General features: G+C 42.8%; 1 protein-coding gene across 6 annotated transcripts in view; it reads left to right on the top strand.

Moving 5' to 3' along the window:
• The window catches only part of FAT3 (FAT atypical cadherin 3), a 994495-nt gene that overhangs the window by 773897 nt on the left and 205581 nt on the right, over positions 1–15017 (top strand). For all 6 annotated transcript variants that reach the window (XM_077484996.1, XM_077484994.1, XM_077484992.1 and 3 more), the window contains one exon: positions 13791–14066. In XM_077484996.1, coding sequence (XP_077341122.1) covers positions 13791–14066 — 276 coding nt within the window. The remainder of the gene's footprint in view (positions 1–13790; positions 14067–15017) is intronic.

Below are 15017 nucleotides of genomic sequence, written 5' to 3'. Positions count from 1 at the left end.
AATTGAGAGACCACAGCTACTGGCCCGTTTATAGTCCCGACATACGTGTTGTACATCACCACGATAGGAATGATAAGATTTTCCGACAACTTTGTACAACCGCGTGCATGCAAGACGAGTTTGTCAGAAAATCCATCGGAAAAAATCAGATGGATTTTGTTGTCGGAATGTCCGACCGTGTGTACAGGGCATTAGAGTGCATTAGACTGGATGAATTACTATCATTACCATAGTTCATCTTGACTTGATAGGAAATAAAAGCCCTATTTCCAAAGCTTTAGCAGGGTGTTCTTTTCACAGCAGCTGACTAAACTTATATATGTCCTCCTTTTTTAATGAGCTGTTGTATTAACTAATGCACAGCTCAGTGCAGAGAGGCGCTTGGCAGGCTGAAGAAGGATTTCCTAATAAGGAACGTCCATTTCAGGGCTGGCCTCTGGTCATGCATCAGGAAAAAAATTGTTTACTGTACCTGCTTATAAAGTGTTAGCTGGAGTTTGGCTTCAATTTGTTAGTGCATCTAAAGACTAACAATGCTGCTGTCCAAATGTACCCCCCGCATCTTTGGAGTGGTGAAGGAGCGGTGTATTCACCACTCCTAAACTGCTCCTACCCATTGAAATCAGTGGGGCAGGGCAGCTATACCGCCGGCAAAGCGCCGCTGCAGCTTTGCGGGCAGTTTTAACCCTTTTCGCCCACTAGCGGGGGTTAAAACCACTCTGCTAGCAGCAGCAGACCGCCGCTAAAACGAAGGTAAAGTGCCGCTAAAAATAGCGGCGCTTTACTGCTGACGCCTGCACCGCCCCAGTGTGAAAGAGGCCTAAATGTTTAACTTCATTGAGCAAGGATATATAAAGGGTGCTATGTCTTGAACAACTTTCCCTAACTAAAGAAGTGTTTTAGGATTATGGGCTAGCTTTGTCCCTTTACTTTAGCAGAGATTACATGAAGCAAGTGCCTACGCATTTTGGACGTGTGGTCAGTCAAAGCAATAACACTGGACCAGCATTTTCTCCAAGACTAGAAAATATTTCTCTTTATCTTTCTATTCCAGGAAGATGGTTAGCATATTGATTGTGTCCGACTAGTGGTTAAACACCCAGAAAAGTTTTCACTTTATCCCAAAAAGTAAAATGGATCAGATGGGAGGGAAGAAGGGATTTTGGCGGTGCAATGGCAAATAATGATGAGAAAGATGAATCTTAATTTTTTTTTTAATGAGTATAAAGTTAAAAAGCATGAACAAGGACCATGAGTCTGTAAGTATACTGCGTTTCACATAATAAGTGGTCATTCAAACAGGTGTACAGTTACAGTGAAATTTTCTGATTCCTATATTATCCCAACGTGTTTCGCGTGGTAGTTTCATCAAGGGTTATACAAATTGGTTGTAAAATTCTTGAAACACGTTGTTTGGTCCGCCAAACTTGACCACTGTCACAGCCTGGCACAAACAAAGTCCCACAGGAGGAAGTCCTGCATGGTCACGGAGGGCACACAGGGACCACGTTTAAAAGCTGTATATTCAAAGCATAGGGTGGAGGGCAACTTAAATGACAAAATGAGTGTGTTGGGATAATATATGAATCTGAAAATTTCGCTGTAACAGTACACCTGTTTGAAATGCAATATACTTACAGACTCATGGTCCTTGTTCATGTTTTTTAACTTTATACTCATTAAAAAAATGTTTAAGATGAATCTTTCTCCTCATTATTTGCCATTGCACCGCCAAAATCCCTTCTTCCCTCCCTGATCCATGGTTGGAATATATTTTTGCTAGCATTGTACATATGGGACCACTTTAAGCTTGCACTTTTCTTGTGCAAAGGTTATATATCCACTGTGACACAATCATTAATCATAACATTTGTGTCATAGCCAACCTCAACCAGGAACACAGTCAGAATAAATCCCGTTTTTTTGTGTGTACTTCATTTAGTCTATAATTATGAAAGTCTCATTATTTCATACCTTAGAAATCTTTATTTTATATGTTGTAACATCATACATGTCCATGTTCATAACATGTATTACAAGCATGATGTATTGCCTCTCTGCTGGTTCCGACCTTATGTGACATTTAATGGAACCATCAATCATTGTCCCAGGCCACTAACAGGCTTTAACCCATACATCAGAAAGCTTAGCTGCTTGATTAAACCTTACCCCAAACCAAGGACAAGGCCAATGTGAAATGTCACTCTGTAAGAAAGATAGAGGCGTACTGCAACTTGTACCTGAATGATGCTGAGAAAAAAAAAAAAAACATGAAAACTTGGAAATAAGTTAAATACATGATCAGCATTTGTTTAAAGATGGGCTTCACAGAACATAGCAGCTCTCCCTGACAGGTCCTCTTGCTTCAGGACAGTCTCCAGCAGTTGCAGTTCAGGCTTTGAGAAGAGGGGTTTGACCGTGCAGTAGACCATGGTCAGGTCATAGTACAACTTGATTCAGTCTTTGAAACATTGTCAAAGGCCACCTGTAGACAAAAAAAGTGCTGTATAGGTGGCATTTCTCACCCCGTGCCTCTACCCTATTGTTTGCAAAAACCTAAATATGTCCTGGTGTATGCTTTTGACCCCCCTCCCTGTATACTTCTCTGTCACTCCCTGTAGCTCAGTAGTGACCAGATTGACCCCGGCTTGGCCTATCCCCATCCCTTTATTCTATTCCTTTTCCCCTGGATTTTCCTTCCTCCCATATTTTTCTTCATGCCTTCCATATAAATCAGCCTTTCTCAACCTTTTCAACACAGAGGAACCCTTGAAATGGTTCTCTGGTCTCTACAACTCATGATACATTAGTGTGATGGTCAGTGGGAAGAATGGTCCTTACACCTGTGGTCATTGGGAAGAATTACCTCCTTACAGATAGATAAAAAAAAGATCAATGGTGTCAGTGGGAACTTATCTGAGAGGCAGAAATTGCCCAATGCTGAAGGAACCCCTAGAAACCTCTGGAGGAACCCTGGTTGAGAATCACTGATATAAATTCTTCCCAACTCTCCCTAGAGTGGGAGTTTGCCCCCTGTCCTTCCTTTCCCCCCAAATATAAGTATCGGACTCCAACCTACACCACTTAACCCACACCGGGTGATTGATATTGACCAACAAGCTATCCACAACATCTTAAAACAGAATGTAACTGTATCTGAGCACCACAAACCCAAAACTTTATAACCCGAAACCCAGGTTATTGATCATGACCAACAGGTTATCCACAGCATCTACAGTATTACACTAACCCTGCAAGGTTAATTTTAACGTTTTTTTTCTGGAGTTGGGCTTTAATTAAAATGTTTTCCTATTTAACCCATTATTAAGATATACAGTGCCTCGAAAAAGTATTCACACCCCTTGAAATTTTCCACATTTTGTCATATTACAACCATTGGGATTTTATGTGATAGACCAACACAAAGTGGCACATAATTGTGAAATGGAAGGAAAATGATAAATGTTTTTCAAAATTTTTTACAAATAAATAGCTGAAAAGTGTGGTGTGCATTTGTATTCAGCCCCCTTTACTTTTATACCACTAACTAAAATCTAGTGAAACCAATTGCCTTCAGAAGTCACCCAATTAGTAAAAAGAGTCGACATGTGTCATTTAATCTCAATATAAATATAGCTGTTCTATGAAGCTCTCAGAGGTTTGTTAGAGAACCCTAGTGAACAAACAGCATCATGATGGCCAAGAAACACACCAGACAGGTCAGGGATAAAGTGGTGGAGAAGTTTAAAGCAGGGTTAGGTTATAAAAAAAATGTCCCAAGCTTTGAACCTCTCATAGAGCAGTGTTCAATCCATCATTCGAAAATGGAAAGAGTATGGCGCAACTTCAAACCTACCAAGACATGTCCATCCACCTAAACTGACAGGCCGGGTAAGGAGAGCATTAATCAGAGAAGCAGCCAAGAGGCCCATGGTAACTCTGGAGGAGCTGCAGAGATCCACAGCTCAGGTGGAAGAATCTGCCAACAGGACAACTATTAGTCGTGCACTCCACAAATCCTGCCTTTATGGGAAGAGTGGCAAGAAGAAAGCCATTGTTGAAAGAAAGCCATAATAAGTCTAGTTTGCAGTTTGTAAGAAGCCATGTGGGGAACACAGCAAACATGTGGAAGAAAGTCAATTGAGACCAAAATTGAACTTTTTGGCCTAAAAACAAAATGCTATCTGTGGGCAGAAAACTAGCACTGTACATCACCCTGAACACACCATCCCCACTGTGAAACATGGTGGTGGCAGCATCATGTTCTGGTGATTATTTTCTTCAGCAGGGACAGGGAAGCTGGTCAGAGTTAATGGGAAAATGGATGGAGCCAAATACAGGGCAATCCTAGAAGAAAAACTGTTGGAGTGTGCAGAAGACTTGAGACTGGGGCGAAGGTTCATCTTCCAGCAGGACAACAACCCTAAACGTACAGCCAGAGCTACAATGGAATGGTTTAGATGAAAAAAAGCATCTCATGTGTTAGAATGGCCCAGTCAAAGTCCAGACCTAAATCCAATTGAGAATCTGTGGTAAGACCTGAAAATTGCTGTTCGCAGACGCTCTCCATCCAATCTGACAGAGCTTGAGCTACTTTGCATAGAAGAATGGGCAAAAATGTCACTAGATGTGCAAAGCTGGTTGGGACATCCCCAAAAAGACTGTAATTGCAGCGAAAGGAGGTTATACAAAGTATTGATACAGGGGAGCTGAATACAAATGCACACCACATTTTTCACATATTTATTTGTAAAAAGTTTTGAAAAACATTTAGCATTTTCCTTCCACTTCACAAGTATGTGCCACTTTGTGTTGGTCTATCACATGAAATTCCAATAAAACACATTTACGTTTTCGGTTGTGACACGGCAAAGTGTGGAAAATTTCAAGGGGTGTGAATACTTTTTCAAGGCACTGTAGCTTACCCTATCAGCCCTAATTACCTTCTTCTTTCTTTAACTATAATTCTCCAGCTGATTTTGTTTTTTTAATCCTGTTTTTTTAACCATTCATATGTAAACTTTTTTTCATTTTCATTTGTTTTATTTGTTAGTTTATTTATTTTTTTATTATTTTTGCATTGTTTTGTACTGGGATCATTATTTTAGTGTCAATTTTAACTCAAACTAATCTAAGTGGAAAAAAGTATTTTTTATTAGTTTTGTTACTTTTTTTGTGTATAAATTGCATTAAAAAAAACTGAAAATTTTTTTGCAAGACAGTATCACAAAAAAAAAATACTTTTTATGTCCTAAAAATAAAAACGATGTATTAGTTATTTTAAGCAATACCAAAGTTATTGCGAAATAAATAGACCAATAGCAGAAATGTCAAAATTACTCTGGTCCATAGGGGTGTACAAGCTCTGGTCCATAGAGATGTGCAGGCTCTGGTCCATAGGGTGTACAGACTCTGGTCCATAGGGGTGTGCAGGCTCTGGTCCATAGGGGTGTGCAGGCTCTGGTCCATATGGGTATAAAGGGCTCTGGTCCATAGAGATGTACAAGCTCTGGTCCATAGGGGTGTACAGGCTCAGGTCCATAGGGGTGTAAAGGGCTCTGGTCCATAGAGATGTACAAGCTCTGGTCCATAGGGGTGTACAGGCTCAGCTCCATAAGGGTGTAAAGGGCTCTGGTCCATAGAGATGTACAAGCTCTGGTCCATAGGGGTGTACAGGCTCTGGTCCATAGGGGTGTACAGACTCTGGTTCAAAAAGGTATACAGGCTCTGGTCCAAAGGGGTGTACAGGACTCTGGTCCATACAGATGTACAGGCTCTGGTCCATAGGGGTGTACAGGCTCTGGTCCAAAGGGGTGTACAGGGCTCTGGTCCATACAGATGTACAGGCTCTGGTCCATATGGGTGTACAGGCTCTGGTCCAAAGGGGTGTACAGGGCTCTGGTCCATAGGGGTGTACAGGCTCTGGTCCGTAGGTGTGTACAGACTCTGGTCCAAAGGGATGTACAGGCTCTGGTCCAAAGGAGTGTACAAGCTCTGGTCCAAAGGGGTGTACAGGCTCTGGTCCAAAGGGGTGTACAGGCTCTGGTCCAAAGGGGTGTACAGGCTCTGGTCCAAAGGGGTGTACAGGCTCTGGTCCATAGGGGTGTACAGGCTCTGGTCCAAAGGGGTGTACAGGCTCTGGTCCATAGGAGTATACAGGCTCTGGTCCATAGGGGTGTACAGGCTCTGGTCTATAGGGGAGTACAGACTCTGGTCCATAATGGTGTACAGGCTCTGGTCTATAGGGGAGTACAGACTCTGGTCCATAGGGGTGTACAGGCTCTGGTCCAAAGGGGTGTACAGGCTCTGGTCCAAAGGGGTGTACAGGCTCTGGTCCATAGGAGTATACAGGGTCTGGTCCATAGGGGTGTACAAGCTCTGGTCCATAGGGGTGTACAAGCTCTGGTCTATAGGGGAGTACAGACTCTGGTCCATAGGGGTGTACAGGCTCTGGTCTATAGGGGAGTACAGACTCTGGTCCATAGGGGTGTACAGATGTGAGAAGCGAAGTGGTTAAACAATAAACCGACTGAAGACTTACACGCCTAAGTACTTTTGAGCAGGTACAGAACACTTTACCAACCCACGCAGGCCTGCAACATAAAATAAGATAAGAGGTAGTGGAGGGGTTGGGGTTGACAAAAAACAGTTGCCGCTTTGAGTGGTTATGGGAACACCTCACAATTTAAGTGGCTCAAAGGGAAGTCAGCTTAAGAAATGTTTTTTTTTTTCAAAAAAATAATCAGGCCTAGGGGACGTAATTGTGCAGACGCACTCTAAACAGAAAATATAGAGGTGTGCGGTATCGTTCTTGAATTAACTGATCAGGCCACCACAATGAAAGCAAAGCATTTAATGTGCAAAGTCTTACAGGCTGCGGTACAACAGAGGTCTCTGGCAAAGCAATTATCTCCGAGTGTGTTTTCTGCTTTTCGGGTACATTGTAAAATACGCTTCCATTAAGAAAAACCGCAGCCGTTGGGCTGCTTTTGCTCACGCTATGAATGAAGCGGGACAATTAGTCACGGGCAAGTCCTAAATAGCTGCAGAAAACTTCACTGCCGTCTGTATTTGTCCTTTTTATTGTATTTATTTCTCCTTTTATTCTTTGATTTTTGTGCTAGAAGGATCTTTTGTTGCTGTTTTAGTGTGTCTGTTTAGTTACCAGCCCAAATATGAAGTCATGGTTTGTCTGGTTTGGGGGATTACTGGGCCACGAGGTTCTTTTGTTAACATTTTTCTAAGTGTGGGAAATGAAGGCAGAGGACCTGGAACGTGCATGGACTATCAATGGGAGGAGAGCGGAGTGTGGCCTTAGATAAAGTGAACTTTCCTTAGTGTAGCTAGATATTAGGTAGGGGTGTGTATGGGGCTTATGGATGAAGTGCTGAAACCATGGAGCTGAAAGGATTAACTTTGCAGCACACGGAAGAGAAATGGGATTTTTAGAGTTTCTTTTATATATTGTATGTGAAACTTTGCAGCATGAAGTATATATGTATAGAATAATGTAGTGTGTATAAGTTTATATATCGCTGCACAAACTGTTAGCACTATATAAATTCCTGTATATTATATAAAGTATTATATATTGTGGTATTGGGGAGATTATACTCATGTGTTAGGTCCTTTTCCAATGAGCTGGGCAAAGTCCATACTCTAGTTTAGGGCATGGCAGCCCATTTTTATTAAACAGAACAGAAGGTTCACATAATATCAGTTGCCCATGCTGGGGTTACCACCGTCAACATGAATAGTCAGCTGAAAATGCCAACCACCAGGCTCCTTTGCAACCAGCACCGCTGGTCTTCTTACCAGTCCCTCTGACTGTGTTGTCCGGCTCTCTTGGTTCTCTTAGCCTTTAGACACCCTCCATCCCACCCGATACACTTTGGAGCTTTCAAGCCTCAGGCCCCAATCTGGGACTACAGAATCTGGAGAAAACCAAAAACACAGCTTTCTCCGCTCAGAAACTATAGCCTGGACCTTCACATTAGTCCTTAAAGAGGAAGTAAAGCCTTAATAAAAAAAAAAAAATAGGCCCTGCAAGGCAAAGGTATAATGAGATAGTATGCATAGAATACTAGCTCATTATGAATAAGTTACCTGAGATCGAAGCCCCTGGAGCGACCCTCGTCCTCCTCCTCTGACGCCGCCATGATACCCGGAGTGACTTCCAGGTATCGCGGCTCCGGAGCTGTGACTGGCCGGAGCCGTGATGACGCCACCCCGCGCGTTGTGTATGGGAGCCGCTACTAACGGCGTGATTACCATTAGCAGCGGCATGCTTAGCGCGCCTTGGCGTCGATGTCTACGGCGCATGCGTGTCTGTCATTTGCAAATATCTCCTAAACCGTGTAGCTATTGGAGATATTTCTTGGACCTACAGTTAAGCCTTAATCTAGGCTTACCTGTAAGTCAAAGTAGTCTGTAAGAGTTTACAACCACTTTAATGAGAATTCTGTGTCATTTTCTCCTACACTTTCACAGTGGCAGGGTCTCACACTGTCACAATATACAGTATATGTATTAGGGATGCATCGATATCGATACCAGTATCAGTGCCAATACCAAGCATTTGTGTGAGTATTTGTACTCGCACAAATGCTCCGATACTGAAACCGATGATTTGCGGTGCGATTTGTATCAATACAAAATGAATGTACACAAATTGCACTGCAAAGAATTGCATGCAACTTGAACAGGAATTCAGTGTCCTATTTTCCCCACATTGTGTTTGTGTAGAAAAGGAAAAGTATCATCTAGTGGGCAATTTATTAAAAATGTTAGAACTCACAGTACATATCTGGCCAAATGCTAAATCTTCATAGGTGTCCCGATAATAGCAAACCACAGCTGCTGGAGGTGTTCACATGGCTTGGAGATGTATAGGCGGTCCACACCCAAGCTGACATCACTTCTGCCCTATACCCATGGGGTCTCTGAACTTCTCCTCTCCCAAATCACTTCTCCCCAATCCTGTTGTCATTTATGATAGGCTGGGCTGGAGCCCTACTATCCTGGGTAAACGTCTTATGACGTCCTCCCTGGATTGTGCCTTGAGCGCACCCCAAGGGCCGCAATCCAATGTAATCTGTCACCTGCTGTGTCCACCACACACAGAGGATGACAGATCAGTGTACCAGCCCACTGCCGGTAACATGTGATCGGCGTGACCATTCACAGCAGATCACATGACAATTGTACACAATGAATTACTTTGATTCATGCCATTCATTGTGTACTATTGTGCTGATCACTGTGATTGGTCACAGTGATCACATGGTACAGACAGCGCCATTGACAGCCCATCTGTACCATGTGATTAGCTGTGGTAGACGTGTCCCCTGATCACTACCACACCACCTATATCAGTGATGGTGAACCTTGGCACCCCAGATGTTTTGGAACTATGTTTCCCATGATGCTCAAATACACTGCAGAGTGCATGAGCATCATGGGAAATGTAGTTCCAAAACATCTGGGGTGCCAAGGTTCGCCATCACTGACCTATATGATGACGCTTTACTGCACTGGTGACAGTAGGTAAAAAAAAAAAAAAGATTATTTTTTTTACGTTTTTCAAGAATGTAACCATATACATTTTGGACTAAACTTATAAAAATAATATTTATTTGCAAAATGTGAGAAACTAAGAAAACCGTGGGGTTTTTTTTTCAACATTTTCTGTCTTTTTTTGGTTTATTTATCAAAAAAATTAAAAACCTAATGGCGATTAAATATCACCAAAAGAAAGCTTTATTTGTGTGGAAAAAAATTATAACAATTTCGTATGGGTACAGAGAACATCTGATTGCCTCTTGGGGGATCAGGAAGCAATTTTTTCCCCTGCTGGGGCAAATTGGATCATCATTTATTGTTTTTTTTCCTGCCTTCCTCTGGATCAAATGTGGGTATAGGATTGTATATATATAATTTCCCTTCTATTGGACTTGTGTCTTTTTTTCAACAGGGCTAACTATGTAACTATGTTGCATGACCGCGCAATTGTCATTCAAAATATGAGAGCACTGAAAGCTGAAAATTTGCCTGGCCAGGAAGGGGGTGAAAATGTCTGGGATTGAAGTGGTTAAGCTGCAAAGGCAGTGAACAGGGGTGTGCACATGCTGCAGCCATGATGTTTTTCATCACAGTATGGTGAAAAATATTCAAAGCGTCCTCTGATTAGACAAAGTGGAGATTGTGACATCATTGCCCAGTCCAAGCAAGACTTTGCATTCATTAACCACTTGCCAACCAGCACACGACGATATACGTCAGCACAATGGCACGGCTGCGCAAATGGGCGTACCTGTACGTTCCCTTTAAGGCGCAGCATTGTGGGCGCACGCGTGCCCGCCGCATACTCCGTGACCGTGCCCGCAGGTCCTGAGGACTCGCTGTCTGCCGGTATCCCATGATCATGTCGTGGAGTGGCAGAACGGGGGGAGATGCCTATGTAAACAAAGCATTTCCCCGTTCTGTCTAGTGACATGACAGATCTACTGCTCCTTGTCATCTGGAGCAGTGACCGCTGTCATGTCAGTTGTAGCCCATCCCCCCACAGTTTGAATCGCTCCCTATGACACACTTAACCCCTTGATCGCCCCCAGTGTTAACCCCTTCCCTGTGTTAACCCCTTCCCCATTTTTATAGCACTGATTGCTGTATAAGTGACAATGGTCCCAAAATAGTGTCAAAAGTGCCTGATGTGTCCGCCATAATGTCACAGTCATGATAAAAATCTCACATTGCCGCCATTACTAATGGAAAAAAGAAAATTAATAATAAAAATGCCATAAAACTATCCCCTATTTTGTAGACGCTATAACTTTTGCACAAACCAATCAATATATTTGCTTATTGCCATTTTTTTTTTCATTTTTTACCAAAGATATGTAGAAGAATACATATCGGCCTAAACTGAGAAATAAATTAGTTTTTTTTATATATTTTTTGGGGTTTGGGGATATTTATTATAGCAAAAAGTAAAAAATATAGCTTTTTTTTTCTTTCAAAATTGTCGTTCTTTTTTTGTTTAGAGCTCAAAAAAAAAAATGCAGAGGTGATCAAATACCACAAAAAGAAAGCTCTATTTGTGGGGAAAAAAGGACGCCAATTTTGTTTGGGTGCAAAGTCACACGGCCGCGCAATTGTCAGTTAAAGTGACGCAGTGCCGAATCACAAAAAGTGCTCTGGTCAGGAAGGGGGTAAAATCTTCCGGGGCTGAAGTGGTTAAGAAAATGCAAAATGTTTTCTGAATGGCATCTGTGCTGAGAAAGTGACCTCTTATGTTAACTAATCAGCCAACAAGGAAGACGCATGAGACCTGGAAGACCGTGGCCACCTCTGTAGGTAGTGGTAGTGCCAACTATAGCAATCTCCAACTTTCATGGCGTCTTTTTTGGACATGACACAAACTTTCTTACATTGGTCAGAGCTGGATCAATGTAACTATGCAAAAATATGCAAACCTAAACTTCAGCTTTTAAAGTTCTGAATAAGGCTGACCTTTTGTGAAGGTATATAGTCTAGGGTGGACAGCGATAAGGGGGGTAAAAAGTCGCTGTGGTGTCATTGTGAAGGTGGGTGAGATTCGGATCTGCAGGGACAAGCCAAGTTAACACACAAAAGTAGAAATAGAACCGTTTTATGAATTATATGTGTTAAGAAAATGTAAATTTTTTCCTAAGGTGCAGTTTATCTTTTGAAAACCCATTCCTCTACTTTCCACCTGCTATGCTCATTTGATGGGGTTTTTTTGCACATCATAAAACAACTTCTGCCCTTTGTAGTTTTTCACTTAAGTCGCAGAATTTCTATCCCACATGCTTCTTTTCCTGGCACATACTTTTATGCCTCATACCTCTAAAAAACCTTTTCATTTGTGTTATTCATTTGTTCCTAAAATATACGCTAAACTCCAGAGAGATGTAAAAGACACAAACGAATGCAGCTCCGTAATCATTAGTACATCATTCATTTTCTTTTTCTTTTATGTAAGTGTGTAAGTACCCAAATGTGCCCAGGTATCAGTCTGTTGCAGTCCCTGTACAGCAGGGATAGTGACAGAGAAAAATCAGTTCATATGGTGACAAAATACTTGCTGATAGATAGGGAGAGCAGAGGGACATACAGTTCATCATTGTGCTGCTTCTCTTTTCACTGTCCAGTCATATGACTTTGGTTTAGAGGAAAGGGGTTGTATGATTCTGACCAACAGACGGGAGGACATCTAATTGCAGAAAGAGTACTGCACAAGCATGTTTTCTTTTGTTATATTTTAACTGCATGCCGCCCACCCACCGTCTGACGGTGTCCCAGAATGGCCACCCTCGCGCGCCCGCGTTGCTAGGACATGACGCGACCCCGATCTCTGGAAAGAGCCACGTCCACGGCTCTTTAATCATGTGATCGTCTGTGTCTAATCACAGCCGGTCACATGTAAACAAGGAAGTGCCAGTAATCGGCCAGTCAGCGGCATCTCCTCACAGGGGACAGCTAGGAATGTAATCAGGGCATCAGTGCCCTGATTACAATATTTCAAAATAGTGGCACAAATCAGTGCCTACTATTGCCCACCAGCGCCCATTAGTGATGCCAGTCAGTGCTGGCAATCAGTGCTGCCTATCAGTGCTGCCCATCAATGCTCATCACTGCTGTCAATCAGTGCCCATCGGTAATGCCAGTCAGTGCTGGCAATCACTGTCGCCCATCCATACTGCCTATCCGTGCCACCTATCAGTGCCCACCAGTGCTGCCTATCAGTGCCCACCAGTGCCGCCTATTAGTGCCCATCAGTGCCACCTAACAGTACCCATCAGTGCCATCTATCAGTGTTCATCAGTGCCACCTGTCAGTCCCACCTATCAGTGCCCATAAGTGTGCATATTAGTGCCTCCTCATCAGTGCCACCTAATCAGTGCCCATAAGTGCCGCCTGATCAGTGCCTATAAGTGCCACCTCAATGCCCATCAGTGCGGTCTCATCAGTGCACATCAGTGAAGGTGAAAAATTACTTAGTTACAAAGTTTACTGACAGAAAAAAAAGTTAAAGAAATTTTTTTTTTCAAAATTTTTGGTCTTTTTTTTGTAAATTAAAAAAAAGATTAAATAACACCAAAAGAAAGCTCTATTTGTGTGAAAAAAAATGATAAAACATGTGTTTGGATACAGTGTAGCATGACCGCGCAATTGTCATTCAAAGTGCGACACCGCTGAAAGCTGAAAAATGGCCTGGGCAGGAAAGGGGTGTAAGTGCCTGGTAGGCAAGTGGTTAAAGTCGTATAGCAAAAATCTGGTCCACCTGCAAATTAAGGTCATAATGTGCGGGTAGCACATTATCACATACTTATCTGAAAAACAAAGCCCTCTGGTGGCGCCCTGTCACCACTCCATCTTCACCCAGTCTTCCTTCTGTATTTGCGGGCTCCGGCCGTTTAAATGGCCGAGCCACGATGACGTCACTCCCACGAATGAGCACGAGAGTCACAGCCACGGGAAAATAACTCTAGATTGATTGCACATTCATTGTAGATTAAAAAAATAATTACTATCCAAATTTAAACCAACAAGGGCAGAAGATATAGTAGATGGAAAGATGAAAAAAATGACTGAAGTTCCACTTTAGGTACATTTTCTTTAAAGGCTACTGTGAATAACAAATATCTCCAGGAAATTTCATCAGGATATGTTACTTGGTTCTTGGAATACTTGCTGGAGACTAATATCATGCATACTCTGTAATATTACTGTAAAAATATGAATGCTTTTGTTCCTTTGCCTTTTAGGTTCTCATTCGAGTTTTTGACAACAATGATAATGGCCCAGAGTTTACCCAATCCAGTTATGAGGCCACCATGTCAGAAGACGTCCTTCCAGAAACAGAGATTCTACAGATCAAAGCCACAGATAAAGACGAGAACCACAAACTAAGTTACATTATCCACAGCAGCATTGACCCAATGAGTATGAAGAAGTTCCGCATTGATCCTAACACAGGCACACTCTACACAGCAGAACGGCTGGACCATGAAACCCAGGCCCATCACACTCTCACTATCATGGTAAGATCTGGGACCATTTTGAGATATATGTATGGGATGAGCTAGGTGTTCGACTTGAACGCATGTTCAACTCGAACATGGCCTGTTCGCCTGTTCGGCGAATTCAGAACTTTGTGGACTGATCGCACCAAATTCGTGGGGCATGAACAGCCCACAATGCACTACGCCATCGCAGTGCATTGCTGGCTCATGATTGGCCAAGCATGCACTGTGACCCCGCATGCTTGACCAATCACATCGCTGGCAGCGAGGAGAGCCATAATTGACCACTCGAACGTTTGAGTCCCATAGACTTTAATAGGGTTCTAAAGTTCGTACGAATTTTAGGTCCGTTTGAAGGTTCTGGTGTGAAACGAACCGGGGGGTGTTCGGCTCATCCCTAATATGTAATTCCTAAATCTGTGTTTTGGTATAATTGACATTATGCCTCACTGTATCCCGTTTTCTAAAGCAAATTTTTGTTTTTAGTCTTTTGTATAGTTTCTTACCTGGAGATCCTGCCAGTAACAGCACTTCCTGTTGTAGGCTGACAACACTAAGTTACTGCCTCAACACGTATGATCGGTGTTGTTAGTCTGCTATATGTACTTCAGCAGTTGTTCATTGGGTTGCCTACCAGACGGTCCAGTGACTACAATGATCATCATTGTAGTCTGGCAGACAGTCCAATGATGACCTTTAGACCCCTTTCACACCACACCGCCCATTGCATCAGCGGTAAAACACTGCTATTTTTAGCGGCCCTTTACCGCCGGATTTGCGGCACATTTTGGCCGCTAGCGGGGCACTTTTACCCCCCACTAGCAGCTGAGAAAGGGTTAAAACCGCCAGCAATACGCTGCAATAGCGGCATTTTGCCGGCGGTATTACAGCGCTGCCCCATTGATTTCAATGGGAAGCAGTGGTGGAGGAGCAGTAAACACACCGCTCCTTCACCGCTCCAAAGAAGCT

Source organism: Lithobates pipiens, unplaced genomic scaffold (assembly GCF_037356315.1).
Source record: "Lithobates pipiens isolate NorthernLeopardFrog02 unplaced genomic scaffold, aLitPip1_a1.2 Scaffold_17, whole genome shotgun sequence".
Taxonomy (NCBI): domain Eukaryota; kingdom Metazoa; phylum Chordata; class Amphibia; order Anura; family Ranidae; genus Lithobates; species Lithobates pipiens.
This window is presented reverse-complemented; position numbering and strand designations above follow the sequence as displayed.